General features: G+C 39.6%; 1 protein-coding gene across 4 annotated transcripts in view; it reads left to right on the top strand.

Annotated features, from left to right (window-relative positions):
* LOC146555719 (protein PHTF2) overlaps window positions 1-21,070 on the top strand; it is a 58,662-nt gene that overhangs the window by 20,460 nt on the left and 17,132 nt on the right. For 3 of the 4 annotated variants that reach the window (XM_085250935.1, XM_085250938.1, XM_085250934.1), the window contains 4 exons: window positions 3,987-4,067; window positions 17,161-17,217; window positions 17,494-17,505; window positions 20,917-20,986. In XM_085250935.1, coding sequence (XP_085107061.1) covers window positions 4,023-4,067; window positions 17,161-17,217; window positions 17,494-17,505; window positions 20,917-20,986 — 184 coding nt within the window. In that variant the 5' untranslated portion in view covers window positions 3,987-4,022. The remainder of the gene's footprint in view (window positions 1-3,986; window positions 4,068-17,160; window positions 17,218-17,493; window positions 17,506-20,916; window positions 20,987-21,070) is intronic. The other variant, XM_085250937.1, reaches the window with a different exon arrangement.

The raw sequence follows: 21,070 nt of genomic DNA, 5'->3' as shown, positions 1-21,070 counted from the left end.
AAACCTTTGAATGTCATTTCACTTATACAAAAATGATCTGCAGTTTTCCCAAACTGGACATGATGCTTTTTCTGTTTAATCCTCACGCTCACTTTAAAATGTGCACGTGCGAATTTCAAGCTTACTCTTCTGTTTAAATCCTTAGTTTCATTTGTCCTTTTACCACTTCTATCGCGATCTCTCTGCTTTTAATTTAAGTTTTAATCGAAATGTCTTTACTGACACACTACATGTGTAACCACAGGGAATAAAACAGATAAATGAGCATAGAGCATGCTTTGTTGCTGCTTAAGTTAAAGGCAAAGCATGCATTTATTTATTTATTAAATGCAATTTATATCAAATACAGTCTGGTGCAGCAGTAAGAGGGAGGAGTCTAGATTGTAAGTATAGACATTGCAAAAACAGAAACCTTTCTTCCTGTGTCTAAAAATGTCTTCAGCCCTCTGCTGCACGCACGCACACACACATGCGCGCATATCTTTCCAACAGTATAAGCAGTGTGCATGCAGCAGTTGTGGTGCAGGAACTTGTTTGTTTAGCTTTGAGTATTAGTCAGCTGGTGGTTTTGCAGTATTTCTGTGTGAGCTTGAAACCTTTCACAGTTGGCTCAAGTATAACATTTTCTCACCTTCTTGCTTTTGAACTTTGGACGCTTACATTTTCACACACAAGTCTGGGTTCACCTAGCAATGGCTGCTTGAACGGCATAGACTTTGACGCACACAGTCAAGCCAATACTCTTCTCTTTAAAGTGGCACTTTTATCATGCATTCAGCATTTGTGTTGTGGTTTCGCAGATGACAGATAGGCTATGGCGCTATCAAACACTATGTACTATGGTCTCCAACATGCATGTCTCACAAAATTGAATCATTAGTTCCATGTATTATAATTGTCATATCTCTAAAAAGCAGGTGCACATCAGAACATGCGCGGAACATAACCACACTGGAAACGATGACCAAAACACTCACTGGAAAATGTCAGGAATTGATTACCCTGCTGACTGAGGCTGACAGCACAGACAACCCTTCACATGCAAAGCAGGATGTTTTCACTTGGCTGCGTTGAAATTAAACGTTCCGTCTCATGTGCGAATCTTGAGACGAGTGAGAAAAGCTTTTGCTAGAAAAACGGGAGAAATGGCAGCCCTTAGTTAGCTTTCTCAAAAAGCTGAAAAGCATATGTCTGCAGCCATGTTTGATTGAATTATGATATAATCCACGACTTAAGAAAAGCTGAGAGCAACTGCTACCCTGTGAGTCAGCCTGGCCTGCAGCCGATGCCCTCTGTCCCTCCCACTCACACAGCAGGACAACGCTGTGCTTATGTAACAGAGAAGTAGAAAAGGGATACAAGGAGACTTAAGATAGAGGAAGGAAGAGAGGCTAAAAGAGAGAGGGCAAGAAAGAGAGGAGAGCGGCTAACCGCATGCCTCCATGTTTTCCGCATGCCTCCATGTGGTTAATGCAAAGCTGTCAAGCGACAGCTTTGCATTAACCACATTTTGTCCTCGTCTTCCCCTTCATTAACCACATTTTGTCCTCGTCTTCCCCTTCATCTCCATGAGTTATTTACTTATTATTAAAGCACTTGCACTTGTCATATTAATAAAATCGTCATGAAAATTTGATTAACAAATCTTTATAGAGAGAAGTCAGAAACCCACAGTAAGCTGATTTAAAATGGAATAACTTTTAATGAAAATGTGTCTGTAATCTTGTGCAGCATGCATCGGCATGTGCAATTACATCTTTTTGTTATATCAAGTGTCAAATGACTCTGAAGCTCAGGCTTATTGAAGCAGATCCAGTACTACTCTGCTTTAACCACAGCTAGCATGTTCTCATCACCTCCACCCATCTGTGGAGCGTGTTTCAGTGACGGCTTCCTGTAATATTGGCAGAGTGCACAGTGAAACTACAGCCAGGAAACTGTCATGGTTGTATGCTCTTCCCATCAGTGACTCAAATACTGATGATCAACTCAGAGTTGTAAAATGAATGGTTTGTTGCTGAGGTAGAGTGTCTTGAATAGAGCAGTCAGTGCAGTTTCATAAAGCACCAAATCACAAAAACAGTAACGTCAGGCTATAATAATATAATTTCTTTGGACCTTGATTTTAAAAAGTCAACTAAATGCTAAAACTTTGATGTCATTCTTTTTGTCCCTTTATTTATTCAGACAAAAAATGGCTGGAGCCCAGAACAGGAGGACTTAAATCACACATCCATAATTTCCTATCTGGATAAATTGTCAGCAACCGCCCCCCCCAAAATTCTCCATTGCCTCCACAAGGATAAAGTTTGTTGCTTATTGGATTGTGTTATTGAAAACAGAGCTGTCGGTTCCTTCTCTGATTTCTGATTTGCGATTTCTTTCACATTTTGCATCGGCTAATTAAGATTGTGGGTGCAAACGTGTCAAAAAAATAACAAGGCATGATGTCAGGTTTCCTTTGTGCCTCTGAAAGTGGTGGGCTGTGCAGGAAAAATGTCCAGTTCCATAGTTTGTATTTTGGTCTCCGCCCATGAGCTTTGGGTACAATCCGAGAAAATGACATCATAGATAAAAGTGGTGGAAATGAGTCATCTGAAGAGCGTATGCAGCGTCCCTTAGGGATGAGGTGAGGAGCTCAAAGTAGAACTGCCACTCTGTATCAAAAATCAGAACCAGCTGTGATGATTCTTGCATCTGACTAGGAGCCCTCCCAGGCGCCTCCTAAGTGTTTTGGGCATTTCCTACTGGTGGGGGGTTGGAGACCCCAGTGAAGACCTAGAACACGGTTTCCGCATGGAAGAGCAGAAGGAGGTGGCTGGGGAGAGAACAGTCTGGGCATCTCTGCTGAGATGCTTTCCCCTGTGATCCATACCAGAGAGATGGTAGAAGATGGATGGATGTAGTTAAAAGATGAACATAGTAACCCATTGTTTGTGAAGTCTTGTATTAAAGCCTCAACACAGTTTCCCATCTGTGTTGTTGTGTTTTTTGTTTTTGTTTTAAACTGGACATGACAAGTGAAGGAGAAACTGAAGGGAACACCCTGACGCATAAGGGTAAAGCTTTATCAACTTGCTTTGACTCTACTGCGCACAGAATAATCATCACACTGTATCCAGTAAGACTTTAAACTCATTTCAAATTCAGTGTGGTGCTGTGTTCAGGCAAAGTTAACCACACCAAAGATGTGTCTTTGTCCAAATACTCACACGCACATTAATGACAAACACATTCATAAATCCAACTTAATGACATGTTGACATTTTGTAACCATCAGTGTGTATTCATGTGTGCGTGCATTGCGTTAAGGTGACATAAGTGTCCATTGGATTGCATGCCTGTGCATATGGGTGTGTGTAATGGGTGTTTGCGCCTATTTTTCCTTTCATACACACCCAAACCACTGCAAGAAATCAGACAGCCATAACCAAACCGCTTCCACAGAAGTCTTGTTTTTTGTGTGTGTGTGTGTGTGTGTGTGTGTGTGGGGGGGGGGGGTTCAGGTGAGGATTCAAAAGGAATAACCAGCTCTAAACAAGTGTTTGTTTGTATTGTAAGATGGGTGTCAAGGGAAACAACATTAAAAAAATAAAAGTGACTAGGCTTATTACTAAGGTGTGTTGTTCAGTGCGTACATGTCTTATGTTTGGACACGTTTCACATTGATTAGTACAGGTTAGACTTCATGTTCAGATTTGTGTACAAGGAGAATCCATCACATCACTGTCCATCCCTTATTTATCCTCTTAAAAGCCTCACTGAGATTAAAACACTGCTTTTTAAGAGTGACCTGGTTCTATTAGACGTGTCAGTGAGATTTGCTTTAAAAATTGATTGTGGGAGGGGTGTGTTTAGTCCCCTCCCTCTTTTATTTGTCACAACACGCCTGCCTACCAGGTATAGACCCCAGTCCTCCTCTCCCTGTCCCCAGTACTCAGTCACTCACGCTGCGCTCTCTTCTCTCTCTCGCTGTGTGTTTTCAGTCTAAGATGCCCTAGGCGGTGAGGAAGGAAATGTAAATGGCTTCCAAAGTAAAAGATGCTGTGGTGTGGTACCAGAAAAAGGTAAGGCGCTGCATTTTAAAATCTTTTATAAAATTTAAAAAAAAATTTGTGTGGGTTTCACACTATTGCTGTGCTTTTGTTTTTAAGTATTTAACTATAATATTAAAATGAAAACGTGTATTTAATATGATATTTTGACTTATGACTACCTCTGAAACTATGCTTTGATAGCACCATTAACCTTTTTATGCACTCTTACTAATACTAGTTTTACAAGTCTGCTTTTCATAGCGTCTTATTTATTAAAAAAAAAAAAGGGAGAAGAAAAAGGCTTTGACCTTTTATAAGCCCATTACATTTAATTTTTTTCCTTTTATTTCTCTAAATGACACTTTTTAAAGATTCCTATTATCTTTGCACTACTTTGTAGCTTATACAGAAGACTAATTTTTGCCCAGTTTGATTACTATTATTGTAATGATTGGGGACTATGTTGCAATTTGCATTTTATAGACATCAATCATGCTTTCCCTTTGCATTGTAGAAGTGTCTGATTAAGGCATCGTCTGTGCATATTAAATTGTATTGATATTTTATACTTGTGTGCCTCAGCTATGGTCTTTAAACCATAGCTGAGGCATAGCTGATTATAATGCTCAATATTATGATCTGTCGGGTGGACCTCCTTTTCTGTAAGACTCTTTATAAAGTCTTTGCTTTATTCTATACTTTGAATAATCTCCTACACATGGTTTCATCTTTTTTCTTTTTTCTCTTACATGCTTTTACTGCACTTGGGAAATGCAGTTTCATTCACTTTCCTCTAATTCTACTCTCATCACTTGACATCTATTCTAAATTTTGTAGTTTAGAATTAGTAATGTAAATGTTAATAACACAAAAAATGAGTGTAGTTCCCTCCTTTTTATTTCTTTACTTGCTTTTATTGATAATGATGCATCTTGTCCATGATTTTCTGAGTTTAGCAAGTACAGAAGAGCAAACTGATCATCTTTTACAGAGAAATGCACAGAGATCTGGTAACGCTGACCAGTTTTGCTTGTATTTGCAGTCATCCTGACTCTGACCCAGTAACAGTGTTAATTAAGACATATTTGCTCCTTTTGCTGCAGTGATTTCTTACTTTATATACAGACTGCAGTATATGTATATACTCAATAGGTGATCATACATTGTTCTTGCTCTGTGGCACACTGAGGGAGAAGTCGCTAAATCATTTAATTTCTTTTTTTTAAAAAGAAAGATAGTTTTACAAGACTTCTGACACTGAAGCGAGCAGACTCCTTCAGTAAACCATTTTGATAATGACTTCCTTGCTGCTGTCAGCAGCGACATCGGGGTCGAGCCGTTCAGCACTGCCTTCAGCCCGGCTGGTGTTGTGTGTCCTGTTGTTCCATAGTCTCAGATATCAGATCCTCTGTTGGACTCCAGCCCCGGTCCCCCTGCAGCTCTCAGCTTACACACTCATCTGCTCTCACAAACCTGACTGCCTGTTTTTCTTTTCTCTGCCCTCACTGCTGGCCTTTTTTTCTTTTGCCTTTTTCTCTTTCTGCTCACCCCTTCCAGATGTAGAGATCAGAAGCTGGAATGAGAGCTCACAGAATATGACCCATCAGAAGTAACTTTAATGAAAGAACAACATTGAAAACACTTGCATGTGTAAATATATACATTTTCAATCAAAACTGCATTTTTAAAAATGTTGTTTTATGACTTTAAGTTAAATTCTTTTGTGTCGTAAATATAGGAAACGGTAAAGCTTGCACAAACCCTACTTGGGTTGTTTTCAAACCGTTGTCTTGGCATTAGCTGATTAATCTGAGTTAAACGCAGAATGTTTTCTTCAAAAAAGCATTAAGCTCAATGCATTTCTTGGGTATTTGTTCATCATACGTCTGTGTTTTGTGTGTCTAGCAAAGCTTGTCTGGGCAAAGGCACACCAGTGACGACAGCCGCTGAGTCACGAATGACTAAACTTTTTTTTTTTTTTTTTTTTTTTTTTTTTTTTTTTAGTTCCCTCACACCTGTCCTCAGGGGACTTCTTTATCTAGCGTGTCTCATTTAGACAAGTTAAGTGGTTGTGCGTTTTCTCACTCAGTTGAGAAAATAAACAAGAGATTAGGTTGAACTTTTCTGCAAGCCGTGACCAGGATTTCAGTGTCTCACAAGAGACAGTTTCATTCGTCTGCATTAACCCTCTCAAGGCAGGCGTTGCCCATTTGCAACAGTTAATAAAAACTAACAACCTGATTACCCCGCATACATATTTTGTGAGTTTTTTTTACTCAGAAGTACCACTGCAGGACTTGGTTGTACATTAGCAACAAAAAGTTTAATTTGAGCCTGAGAGGGTTAAATCTCTTAAGTGTTCTGTAAAATTGAACAACAGCACACCAGATAGATGAGTCTTGAGAGGCATAGAAGGGTCCACTGCACCTTATTATAATGTCTAGCTTGTCAGGAAAGGGTTTGATATCAGCAGCATTATGTAACCACCTGAAATCTTGCTAATCATATCTTCTCTGCCCTCAGGGAAGATTCATACTTCTCAGATCCAGCTTCACACAGTTGAATAATTTGTTGTTTCCAAGTGAAAAGAAAATGTATTTGTTCACTTGCCTCTGATGGCTTTTAGCACTGCAGATTCTGCAGTTTCATTATAAATGTTTGACATTTCTGATCCGTCACAGTATAGTTAAAATGTCAACAAACAAGTCACAGATTTAGGTTTGGGCTGTTTTCAGTAGAGCTACTTCTAAAGAAATCGCTGAGAGATATTTAGTATTCAGCCTGCATTGGTGTTAAATTCTTTAAATGTTTCCTTTTTTAATGCTGTGAGCTCCATAAATCTGATTAAATTCAGCCGAGATGATATAAAAGTGCACATTTATGCTTTCCAGGTGTGTTTTGTTTTATTTGGTTTTGTTTTTTTTGTGCTATATTTTTGCCTACTTTTAAATGTGTAAAACTGCAAAAATGGTTCACAATGCAATAAAAGACAGGGTCCAGTAACTGTTGAGTCTCACAAAGCTTATTCAGTGTATTCACATGAAGTTACATTTTATGTTGCAGAGAAAGTTCGAGCTTGTCAAACCGGTTTGTTAAGGTGTGTTTCACAACTCGGGCTCTTCGGCCTCTAAGCCCTTCAGGCTTATGTCAGAGTCGCAGTGTATTTCTGACTGCTGTGCTGGGAGACCAGCTGTAAATAGATTCGGTGCCTTGTTTGTGTCGAGTCTGTTCTTTTTCCTCACTGCCGTGCCATGCCAAGCCCATATCACAGTGAAGGCACATGCAGGCTATATCGGCCACAGCACCAGCCATACATACTTTTTCTCTCTGACAGTTTGTTTGTTGTTACCAGATAGAAAGCGGTTCCATGTAGAAATTATTCAGCTTTTAATGTCTTGAACATTTTAAATGTGCCATGCATGTTGGTTTATGTTTGAGCTGAAAATGTTTAACTGTAACAAATTTAATTGTAGCTTGCATGTGTGTATTTTGAGATGTGACGCAGTGTGTATTTTTGGAGGGTGTTTGTTGTTGACTTCTCGAGATCAGAAAGTCTCGTGTGAAGATTCACTGTGACCACACTTAGCAGTCACAGGTCTATATTTAGGAGATGAGAATTTTTGTGGATTATCTTGTCGCTTCCCTGTTGTAGTTTCTTGGTGCAACTCCTTGGACGTTTACATCTCAGAATATAATAAAAATCATCTGACCTTTACTGGGTTCTGAAACGAGGCATGACTTGGCAAATAATGGCATGGTGTATTGAGCCAAAATGCAGAAAGTGTGTGAAAAACTAAGTTCACCCTCACTGTTTGCGTAGGAATTAAGAGGATAAGTAGCCGTTATTATGCTAAGTCAAATACACCCGATTAAGTTATCATCAGCAAATCTGTAAAAGCAGAAGCAGTTTTAATTGTTTGTCTGCTGTCTGTTAACATAACACAGAGGAGGACATCAGCAATGATCTCAAAAGTGATTGTTGCTGTGGTTATAAGGCCATTTCCAAAACAATTCCAAGCCCATCACTGTGCATTGAGAAAGATTATTCACAAGTGGAAAACATCCGAGACTCCAGCTTGTTCCAGCAGATTCACCCTGAGGTCACACTGTGCAATGTTTAAAACCCAAGAGCTCCATCTTGGACTCTGCAGGCCTCGGTTAGGAGGTTAAATGTTGAAGTTCATGACAGTACAATATTTTAAAAAAGAACAAGTCACTGAGTTTGGAATGGCAGCTACTGCAAAAAAGCTTGTTCTCTGTAAAAAGAACATGATAGCACAGCTTAGGTTTGCAAAGTTTCATCTGAAAAAATCATGAGACTTCTGAAACAATGTCCTTTGAACAGATGAGCCCATAATGTACAGCACTATGTTTGGGGAAAACCAAACCCAGCATTTCAGCACAAACACCTCATACCAGCTGCTCTTTGAGTCGACCATGAACTCCTCTGTATACCAAAGTATTCGTCTGTCTAACAAGCTTGGGTCAGAATTGGGTCCTGCAACAGGACGATGATCCCAAGAACAGCTGAAAGAGAAAAGAAGCAAGGTAACGCAATGACTCAGTTAAAGTTCGGACTGTGAAGAAGAGCGGGCCAAAATTCATCAAAAGTCATACAGAAAAGATTGACTTCAAGTTATCACTGCTGAAGGTGATACTACTGGTTTTTGCATCATAGATTGTACTTAGTTTTTCCACATACTGCTTCTGGGCTTAGTTTTTGCTAAATAAATAACGGCATTTGTTATTTTGGGTTGGCTTAAGTAATGATAATCTTCATTTCTTTTCCTTCATTTGCCCCAAAGCAAAAAAAAAAGAAAAAAAAAGAAGCATTGATAGGTTTGTAGCATAAACCTATTCGCTGGAACGTTCAAGACAATTTACTACACAGCAAAAAGCAAGACACAAGTAGGCAAAGTTCTTTGTGTTACTCATGCATGAGGGAGACCTGCCTGGAGCCAAGTGTCGTTCCACCCACTTGACCTCCGTCAGACTCTCAGCCAGGTTCCCCATAGCACTCCTTTTATTGTGGTTACATGAATATGCATAGGTTCATTAACATATGACGTTTCGTATAGGTATACATGTGGACAACGAATAGTGTGTGTGGGTGTGAAGACTCCCCAAAGCTGGTGCCAGGAGTCTAGCGGTCCATCTGAACAAAAGGCTCTTACACTTAGACAGATATACGTGTGTTTGCTATACCATATATCAGCAAGAGAAGACACGACCTCTCCTAGGTGTGTGATCTATGCCAGAACCCTCTGAAGAGGAGTGAACGCACTCCCCTCTTCATGCTACAGAGTTGTTACAGACCTCCTAGGATGAGACATTCTTTCAATCTACAAATGGTTATATACTTCTAAGCATATATAAATATATATTTCTAGGCATAAATGGCAATCCAACTATACAAATCTAACAAGCATATTGTTCTTTTGAGATGTCCTTCATGTGTTTCTGGCAGCCAAATTAAAGTTTTCTTATCTGACACACGCATGCACGTACACACCTGTCTGAGCAGAAAATAAACCTTACACACAGACTACAGGGAGAGCTGTTGTTGTAGTCTGAGTCGCTGTAGTCTCACATCTCAGGGGTTCGTGGACACCACGAAAAACTTCTTTTTAAATGGGTTTTTTTTTTTTTTTTTTTTTTGCTGATTCTTTTCTTTAGTTTGTTTCTTTTGTTTTTGCCCCTTTACGGATTTCTTCTTCTTGTACAAAGTCACTTATTTAATAAGAGATTCTTGGAGGTTATTAGAAGGTGGAAGCTTCATGTTTTTATCACTGTAGCTTAAATATACACAGAACAATTTTAAGACTTTATTATGACTGTGGCATTGTAGGATTTCACTATTTATTTAGACTAATTTTAAGTTGATAATTATTAGTGGTAGCTGCAGTCTTTTGTGTGTTTGAACCTGGGTTGAATGTATTCCTATATTTACACAGTAGTGATGCCCTAGAGACACACTGATGGAAAAATCCCTCCCCTCTTTGTGGGACGCTGGGTGTGGTTAGCTCTCACGCGCTGATTAACCACCAAAGTCTGGCTCAGAGAGAAGAGATGTTTTCAAACTGGAAGGAACGAGGAAAAACTGGATGAAAAGTTGACACAAACATCTGACAAACTACACTGTCAGCAGCTTCACACATTGTTAAAATCCTGGTATAAATTTGACTGCTACACATTGTAATCACTAAATCTTTGCCAATTATATTTATTTTTTGCAGTGTTAATAGTTTAGTCTGTGAAGCTACTGCTGGAAAGGTGACGTCCTCATTGTTGCTTGTTTTGTCTAATCTTGGTGCAAATCTTGATTTTAAAAAAACAAAAAGCAAAACAAAAAACAATAAATAAAATCATTTTCCCTCAACAGCTCAGGCAATCGGGTGCTTAATAATAGTAGGTTATTCAGAGAAGATTTTTTTTTTATGCTTTTCCAGGATGGTGACTTTTTGACAAATGTTCAGAGGAATGTTTTTGAGCCTCTTAGTACTGACCTATGAATCATTCAAGCATAAAAATAGACCCAACTCAAAGGATGACCCAGTGTTGTTTACACATAACAGGCACATTAGCAAAGAACCCGTTTTACATTGTATCATTAGGTACTATGTTGCATATGTGTTTTTGTGATAACCTGGTAGTATATGCATTTCTTTTGCTTGTGGAAAAAAACAAAACAAACCAAAACAGTATAACAGTTTGACAGGCATAAGTGTTTGTTTGGGAATCACCTTGTTGATAAAATAAAGAGCAATTGACTGAAAACTTGGCATATCTCAGCATGGTGTTTAAGCATGTCTTTGAAGTTTGAGAAAACTGGAACAAGTGGAGCATAAAACAAGTAGTGGGGGCCTAAAAGAAAGGGGGGGGGGGGTAGTCTGCAGCAGATCAACAGTATCTGAAAGTCATATCCTTAAGAAACTGGGGGGGGGGGAAATCAGTAAAAACCTGGCACAGGAACTGAAAGATGCATCTAGGCCTTCAGGTGATCAATCTACTGTTGACGCAAGCCTCTTTAGAAATGGTCTGAGTAGAAAGTTCGCTGTCAAGAGGCCATTCTTGGGGAAAGGAAATGGGGAGAAAAAGCTGAGGGATGCCAGTTTACACAACTGGACTGAAATTCAGTGGCCACAGGTCTGGTGGAGTGATGAATCCAAATTTGAGATTTGATTGATCTTGTCGGTATATACAGAGAGGTTAAACAGTGAGTGTATATAAAGCTATCTGTAAACAGTGGAGGTGAAGGCTTGGCCATGGTTTTGAGGGGTTTTGGTTTTTTTTTTTTTTTTTTTTTTTTGGGGGGGGGGGGGGGGTTTAGCCATTGGTGTTGAAAATCTTCAAATATGCTGGAAGTATGACCAGAGAGAAGTAATGTCAGATTTTGATTCACCTGTATTTGATCTCAAGCAAAGTGCCAATACAGTAAAAGCATACCATACCACACCATGGATTGGCCTCCCCAGAGCCCAGACTTTAACATTATTGAAGCAGTGTTTGATCATCTTGATGGAGAACCAAAAAAAAGAGCTTTGAATGCCCTTTTGCTGACTCTATGAAAACCCCTTGAATGAAACTCGTTAGAATAGTGCAAACTGTTTTTGCATTGCCATTCAATAAATCACTGCACCTATTTTTGCATTTTCCTGGTAAAATATGAAGAAAACGCGGTAGGCTAAAGTCTTTTGCACAGTACTGTTTACCTGGCTTCTGCAAAACCTGCAGTTGAGTAGGGAATTGAACTCTCGGCCCTGTCATTAGTAGCGGACTCACCCAACCCTCTTAAACCTCAGCGGCCCATTTCGTTTGAAGCTGCACTGTTCAGGATTGTTACATAATGTCCACTGACAGGTTGTCCCCCTGTAAAGTTTATATGACAAACGTGTTAACAGTTTACACATGCAACCCACAACAAATAGAGCAACATTACCATTTATGTGGAATCGTGTTTGCTCTTTTGTTGTTCTGTTTTTGGTGTACACTAATTCCCAAGGGAAATGTTGTGGTTTCTGGACGCTAGAGTTGAAGTTTACGGTTGAACAGTAATTAAGGCCTTTATAGGATTCATAGGTATGAGGGGATAAATCATGTGAGATAGTCCTCGAAGGCATGGTTAATGCAGAAATATTGATTACAGCAGATTTAAAGTCAATGCAGTAAAGTCTGTGACCAGGATTGACATTTGAGTACTCGTTATTTTTAAGCCGACTAAACCCCAAGCAGACGACGGATGAATGACGACATCGCGCACTGAAGAGTGTAAATCATTCGCGGCTGACGTTTCTGTTAATATGTTAAACTTCACGTCAACAACATTCCTCTGAAAGTCAGCATCTGTCTTTGTCTCTGATACCCCCTCAATTGCAGAGGCAGTTATGTAACTCCGCTCTCCTCCTCCGACTCCCCTCGGTGCATCGTCCCTCTCTGTTGTCATGACGACTCCAGCATTGCTGCAGCGGCACACTCGGCCTCTTCGCTCTCAGCTCTTGATTTGCTTGTCAAATTGCTGAACTTTGAATTTTTTTTTTTGTTCTTCCCTGGTCCAAATCCTTACATTAAAACTGAGAATTTAAGTATTTGAGATTTATTAAAGCAGTTTTTTGCAAAATGGTCAAAACCAGCTGGCTGATCATTAGTGGTTGATGAGGTAAATAGATAGTGATGTAACGGTGTGTGAGTGTGGTGATAAGAGGATTTACAGTGCTGTAAATGCCTCTTTGTCAAATCACAGTTACCTCGCGACTCTATGATGTAACAACAGATGAGCGTGTGTGCGTGTGCCTCCACTTTCCATACCAACTTTCACTCTTATCTATCCCCCTTCCACTTTTATCTTCCTACTTAGTAGTCTGGTCATGTTTGTCCTCTGGAGCATATGTGGAGGACAGTCAAACATCCTCGCGTGTGAGTGTGTGTGTTTTAATGGGCCGAGTGGAGTGGAAAATTAGCTGTCAGTCTAAATGTCATGCAGTCAGTCAGACGTCCAGAACTCGGCTGGTTTTACCTTACTGGTGGAGCCTCGAGATCCTCATCTGTCCCTAGTCGATAAGTTACAACCCTTTTACTATATAACACATGAAGGATTTATTTTGAAAAGCATCTATAATGTTTTAAAGCAGTGGTAAAAGGTAATATTCAATTCTAGCTTCAAGTATAAGTTCTTCGTTATATGCTTATGAAGCTGAACACTGAGATGAGTGTTTATTCACCTGCTTAAAAGGCTTCTCAGTCCACTCCAGCGTGGATTCTTTCCTTATTTGTACGTCGCCTCAGACAAAGAGTCTGCCAAGTCATAAATGTTTAAATAGGAGTTTAAAATTAGACGGAGGTCTCAAGTTGCACCCGTTGAAAAAATGGTCTTTTTTTTTTTTTCCCCTTCCTATAGTTAGTTAGATTTATAATGAGACAGGGAAGGAAAAAATTAAGGTGGCCTTAAGTCTGCCTTTATCTCTGTTTATAACTTAGTGCTGTTGGAGGTGCTTTAATTGCATGATCTTCAGCAGCAGGTAGATTTTGACACTCACTGTACAGTCTGTTAATCTGTCACCATGTTTACCGATTTGGCCTCGGTGGGTAGCTGCCAGTTTTCCTGGACTTTCAGCTTAAAAAGAAAATGCCAAGGTCAAGATTTCCTTTTGCCTGCCAGCTGTTGTTCATGAATGCAGTTTAATTATAAAAAGCTGAATTGTTTGTAATTCACCAAATAAAGTCATTCTTTTGTGTTTTGCTCGCGTGCAGCCAAACCCTTTAAAACACGCAATTAAAGACTTTTTCCCTTCTCACATCTGCATACTTGTATGTTAATACATAATTATAGCTGCATAGCCAAAGATTTCTCAAGTTTTTCTATTATTATTGTCCATACTTATTTGTAATGCATTAAACTTGCTTGTAAAATGTATCTGTTTACAGTTAGTCCTGGTGTCTTGTCAGCTCAAGTTCAGTATCTCTAGCCCATAAAACTAGAAATACTGAACTTGCTTTGCTATGGTCTACTTTTAGCACAATAACAGAAGGCCAGGTCATTATAAATATCAATAAACTGATATTTTGGAGACTGTTTATCTTAACTTTAAGACTTGGAACCTAGGCAGACAATTCCTTTCATTCCAGCTTCAGCATGCATTTCCAAATTTGTTTAGTTCCCATTCCGAGCTACTCCGGTAAATAAAAACACTGTACGGTCGTGTACTGTCATCCTCCCTCCACACTTAGCTGTTTCTACCTGTTATGAGCTCTCTGATGTTGTAAAGGCGAAGAAAACATCAGAAATTAACAACAAACTTTGTTCAAAATACGCTCACAACCACTGCTCCTCAATGAGGCCTTTCCAGAGACTGCGTTGTCTGGCCCGGCTTGTTGCTTTATTATCAATAAACATTTGTCATTTGTAATTAGGATTTATTCATTTTATAAGGTTATTCATTAGCAAAGGTTGGAAAAGCGAATAAATGACCTTTTACTGACAAATTTTATATTGAAATAATCAAAACAGCAGACTTCTTGATAGAAGAATTAGTTTGTTTGTATTTGAACAAGTCTTTACAGCATTAAACACATCTGGAACCTCTGGAATAGATGCGATCAGAGCAGCACCCTGGTTCTAAAGATTGGTATCACTATACACAGAGAGAATATTATCAAATGTTGCTTCTTCATAAAGAGGAAACAAGTGCATCACAATCTGACTGCTAGTTCCGGACAATATAATTTGAAAACTGTCCATGAAACCGCATGATTAACCTCACAATACCCAGCTACCTCCAGACAAAACCAATTGATTAGAATTTGGGATTGATGTGTACTCAATAGTTGTACCATAGTGTGACCTGCGGGAGGGCGGTGTCACAACAGGCACGTGCTGAAGCTGGTGTCAAAGTGTGCCTGTTATGTGGGACGGCCACGATGTGACACCTTGCCTGACCCACATCTTTTACTGCTATATGTGATCGTTGACATGGAGATGTCACCAGACTGAGGTGCTGTCTGCACCACATAAAAGAACAAATCATTTCACTAATGTCATCGTTGTTTTGTTAATAAAATTAACTTTAGAGGACTTGTAAAGTGATATTAGTAATAAGACAGGGTTTGTTTTTGGTTTTTTTTGTAACTACATGGCACACACTTTCTCTTCTTGAGTTCCTAAATTTGATTCCTCTCTGTTTCAGTCTCTCTTGGTGCTCTTCCTTCGTCGTCTTTGACCTCTTTCTCTCTCTCTCTCCATTCATCATTAATGAAACTGCATTAAATATGCATAGTTTCCACTGGCGTGCTCATGGGGTGACCCAGACTCGATGCCATGGAGGCATATAAGCTCGCAAGAAAAACCTGATCTGCTGACACCTCTACCAGGAGATGGGGTTTTTTTTGTTTTGTTTTTTTAAAGAAGCTGCTTAATAGTGCAACTCTAGTAGAATTGTATCTTCTAATTGTGAAATCTAAAAGCAGGTGACATAAGAAACCAGCAACCCTGTGAAATTGGTGCAGTCTGACCTTGGAGTGCGTTTGTTTTGATCTGTGTTCCCAGATCAGATACAAATATATCTTGTTCTTACAGTAACAGCACTCTCTATCATTGTCTGATATATTTTCTTTCTGGTGTCTGCTGTGCTTGGCTCATACAGACCACATTGCTTGGCACATAATAGCATATAATGGCTTATCCACTCCTCTGACCTCACGCACACCCTGATAAACACGATTAGTCCTCGACACGCACCAACACTCTGCAGGTCTATTGATCCCTCTGATCCCTGTGACAGTAACAAGTGGTGCACCCTTCATTTCGCCCTGCCCTTCCTCCTGTGTGTAATATTGGTAAATACTAGCTGCTGGTGCATATTATCCTATCAGGGGTTTTTGTTAGCTGTACTCCAGTTAAGAGGTAATCAAGGAAAAGAACAGACAGGACGTACTGTAGGTGTAATGTGTTCTTGTTGCTGGTTTTATGTGATCTGTACATTTCAGTGCATTAAGTGTTTACATCCCTGTTAACTTGCTGTAGTTCTATCTGTTATTAAAACATCCAAAAAGTCTGCAGACTGAGAGTCGGGGCACAGCAGCACTTTATTAAAGTAGATTGCTCAGAGTGCAATAATTTATCCTCCAACATAATGGCTGAACTGCTCCTCTGTTTGGGACTCTATGCTACAGCAACACCAAGAAAACTGAAGTGGTTGCTATAAAGATGGAGACTATTTCTGTGACCATTCAGTCACTTGGTGTCTTGAACGTGACTTCAGTGCATTCAGATACCAAGGAAACGTTTGTTATACTGCAAATATTAACTGATAAATTGCTATAAATGGCAAATCTATTCTTCTCTACATGCCCAGAAATCCATATTAAACAGAAATTCACATTAACAACTGAGTGACATAGTTACTATTTGTGAAAGATGGAGATTTAACCACAAAATGACACAGGCGCTCGGCAACCTTGCTTTTATATCGGAGTATAACTAAAATACAACCAGCTGAAACCAAAAGTTCTTAAAGCATTAGAGGAGAAAACATCGATTCACCAGGTTCAGACATCTTTACAATCCCGTTACTGGAGTGGATTTCTCCTTATGGGTCTGATTTACTGTGTTTTAATGGCTCACTTTCAGATCCGTCCATATCTGTTGTATTTTCAATAAATTCCAGCTAGTTTTATGAGACCGTGACAGTTCCAGTTGTGAAGCAAGAGCCTGAAATCTTGAACTCCCACACAAAACAAAACAAAACAAAGCTCTAACCATAATCGTGTGTCTCTGCAGGCTTCCTGTTATGAGATATAATGAGGCTGTAGGTAATGGGGATGATGCAGCTAGCAGATGAAGGGCGGATTTCATGCAGAGAATGAAAGTAGATCAAGCTTTATTCATAAGTTTGATTGTTCAGAGGCAGATGGTCTGACACTAACCTTTTATTTGCTCTGCAGTCTTTATCAGAACAGAAACTTTGTTGTGTGTAAAAGAAACCTGTTGTGGTTTTCAATCATTACTACTTTTTTTCTGTAAAGTCTGCAGAGCATCTTGTAAGATTAAAGCTTGTACTAGGTTTGTGTTTACTGCTGGTTTCTTCACTGGATTTCATAATTAATACCTTGTTTGTTTTTATTTTTCCAGATTGGCGCCTATGACCAACAGATATGGGAGAAATCAGTGGAGCAGAGAGAAATAAAGGTCTGTTTCCTCCACACTTCCATGTTTTGGTTTGGTTTTTTGCTTTTTGCCATTTTCATTTTCCTGTTTTTCTCCTTCTGGTCTCTGCTTATTCATCCTTCATGTCTTGTGGTTCCTTTTGCATTATCGCTTCAGTTTTTATTCTGCCGTCACTTTTCCTATGTTTTCTTTTCACTCTTTCCTTTCTGTCCTCCTGGCTGTGTGTCATCTGCCCATTTGTCCTCACTTCACCTCCATCCTCCTCCTCCTATCATCTTTTTCTCTTCCTCTCTTCAGTTTATTTCTCTGGTGAGTACACAGCAGGGAGGATGTTCCTCCTGTTTTCCCACAGTGCATGTCTGCTCATCGTACGCTGTAGACAAAATAGACTCTTATTGGTTACTGGTTTGTTATCACGTAGTTTTCAGGGTCACAGCTGCATTCCTGTGACCAGTCAGTGTGGTGTGTTTCTCTCATCACAGACCTAACAATGTGCATCCTCAACATCTAGTTCACAGTAGCAATGTGCACATGTGACCTCAGTTACCGTAACAACCAAAAGATGACACCTTAGTGCAGAAATTACTATACCAACATAGGAAGTTCAACCTCTGATCTTTTGACCTTTTTTAAATCAGAAAAGTTTTCTTGCATTTAAACTTCCTGTAGTTTTTTTTTTTTTTTTATTGAAGGAGTTATTAAAATTTCATATGCATTGAATCGGCCTCAGATGAGAGTTTTGCTATCTGACAGATCTGTGCTTCTATCACCCTCCATCCCTCATATAGTACTTCTTAGAGAAATAGACTTTTTAATCAGCTCAGTACGCGCACATACGCACGCACGCGCACACACGCGCGCACATGCACACCACTGACCTTGGTTTATGTCTGTTAAGCAATGGTTTCCCAGAGTCTGCAGCTGCAGCAGGAAGTACAGAGCGCATCTTAGTGTGGTACTGACACAAGATGCTCTAACTCCTGCTAAGTGTTAATTATACCGTTTATTGGCTCATATAAACTCAACCAATCGGCATCATAAATCTAGAGAAACGAGTCTCTTCATTCTATTTTTAGCAGAAGACGACAGCTTATCTCACTAGAGAGGAGAACTGCTTTTATTCTTATCACAACCCTGATCATAGCTGCAGTTTATTTACAAACTGGAAAGAAAGTGTATTTTTGGATTACTTAATGATTTAAAGACCAATGCCATTTTATTTAATTGGTGTTAAGCCTTATTGTTACAACACAAACAATAAATGCCATTTGTCACTCATGAGCACAATCTGTTCATACACAATAAAACATCAGATACAGGAGCTGAAATTTTTTTGTTTTTGTTGTTTTTTTGTTTTTTTTAAACAATGTAAACTCTTATTAACAAAATAAAATTAGGATTAGAAAGACTTTACGTCTCAGTTGGGGTTGGTTATTAAACTTAACCAAACCTAGCGTGAGTTTGTTAATAGTAGAAATGTCTGGAGAAGAACCCAAGCTGCCCCCTGCTGTGCAGGCAGGAAACTACTGTTACTACTGTTTGAGGGCTAAAAACAACTTGAAATGCAGCCAAGCATCAGCAACAAAAGAACAGATGAAAAGCAGTGAGAGAAGTGGTGATTACTGAATGCAAAGAGTGTTTGTAAATGTTAGATTTAAATAAACTTTTGTTTTGTACATATTTCACAGTCAGTCACAGAAGCAATGTTTAGCTTGTGAAGATAAAAGGCTTTTCACAGCATGGAGATAAGTGAGCTGAGGCCAGGCGAGATGCTCGTGAAGGACTTTACTGCTGCAGTAAAGACTCTACCTGCATCTACTTTACTCTCTTACACACATGCGCGCGCACACACACACTATATTAGCATGTAAATAGTGCTATTTAAAGATAAGAACCTTCACCGAGGCTCCATATCAGACCATTCGCTGATAACAGAACTTGATTGGCTGCTATGTAAATATTAGCATGAGCTGAGCAGATTCAGGTGCACCGCTTTATGTGGTATTTCACAGTACTCTTGGATATGTCTCACATTGAAATGTGCAGAATTTGAATGGACTTACTTAAGGACTTAAGGACAGTACTAGTGTTGATAGAAAACCAGGTTTCAGGTGATACCAAGACTAAAAATTGTACTCTCAGAAAGCCCAAACTTAGATCCAGCTGCAAGTATAGACGAGGAATACATTCAGTATGAAGTGATTACCTGTGATTTCCAAACTGCATGAACATAGTTATATAAAGACCAACACCATACCTCCCTTATTTTTAAACTTATGGGCTTTTTCTAGCAGCATGTCTGGATTATGGCTACGTTTGGAAAGGAGCTGCCAGAAAACTGAGACTCCACAAAAGTGGAAAAAGATGCAGGAATCTGGTGACTGACTAAAAATAAATTTAATGTTTCAGCAGTAATTATGATGTAGAGTAATCGGAGCTTCTGCGGCCGTCTTCCTAAAAATGTTTCCAGAGATTTTGCGATGTGCACAATCTAGCCCTGAAAAACCAAACGGACGAGTGCTTGCCAGGAAAGATGTAAAAGGGTACAGTAAATCTAGATACTCTTGCACGTTTCCACTTAACTCTAGTGTTAAGTGGAAACGTGCAAGAGTATTCAAGAGCTGAAGAACCTGTTTCCAAACATGTTTCCAGACACCTTTTCTGTGAACAGGCTGGTTCTTCCCAGGAAATCGGAGCCTCAGTGTCACCTCAGACAGGCCTGAGGATATTTCATAAACTTGTGGAGTCCTAAGTTTGAAAAACTACAAGCCTCAACTTTCCTAAAGACCATGACAGAAATGCAATTATTGGTCCTGTGAGATGAGTGGCTTTCCATGAAATTAGTCAGAACTGCTGCAGTAAAGCCATAAGGAGCCCAACGGTGAGCCAAGAAAAAGGCCGTGCACACAGAGGTGCACACATGTGTACACAGCACTGTGACCTCGGCTGTGTTTATAGATCATAATAATTTAATCCAAACTATTGTCGGGCTGCTTACACACTAATTCAGGCATTGTACTTAATCTCTTTCTCTCTCGCACGCACACACACACACACACACACACACGCACACACACAGGGAGCTTTGAGCTGTGTTAATTTGCTGCCTCTGTGACAGAAAGGTCAAACAAGAGATTCATGTGAATTTTATAATTTATAGTCGCTCATAATGTTTCGGTACAGTTTGTTATCTGAGCTAACAGATAACACACAAAAACAGACACACACACACACAAATGGAGCGTATGCATCATAGGAGGATGTGACAGGCTGGCACAGGAAGTTGGCATGCCACAGGGGAGCGTTATTCCCAGGGTCATAAACTGAACAAAGCACCGTATTTAACTACAGCAGTCAAAATGAGTAAGCGCTATTACACAGTTTGTAATGACAGGGCTGGCTTCAGGGTCTGAGAGGGTATATTCATCAAAAAAAGCTGCACCACAGCACAAGAATCAAAATAAACATTAAAGTGTAGATGCAGTTCTCCACGAATTAATGGATTCTTGTACATGTAAATCTGCTTGATGTGTGTAGATGCATAAACTCTTAGAGTAGAAGCCGTAGCTGTGTGAGTGCACGGTGTGCCTCATCAGACACTGACCACACGTGTGTTTATGAAGGCATAAAGTGCACGAGCAGCGTGTATCCCTGTGAGTATTTGCATATTAATGATGTCTCTTTGTGTTGCACTCACTCTGCGTCTCTCTCCCCCTGCAGGGCTTGAGGAACAAGCCAAAGAAGACGGGACACGTTAAACCAGATCTCATCGATGTGGACTTGGTTAGAGGTGAGGGGGTAAAAAAATGGGGGCTTTCTGCTTAAGGAAAATCCAATAGACCGACTGCAACATTTCCACATGTGCATAAAAGAT

This window comes from Mchenga conophoros, linkage group LG17 (genome assembly GCF_057382185.1).
Source record: "Mchenga conophoros isolate Kocher_MC1m ecotype Shallow Benthic linkage group LG17, M_conophoros_male_GT1.1, whole genome shotgun sequence".
Classification (NCBI taxonomy): Eukaryota; Metazoa; Chordata; class Actinopteri; order Cichliformes; family Cichlidae; genus Mchenga; species Mchenga conophoros.
Note: the sequence above shows the minus strand (reverse complement) of the source record. Positions and strands in the feature narration are given on the sequence as shown.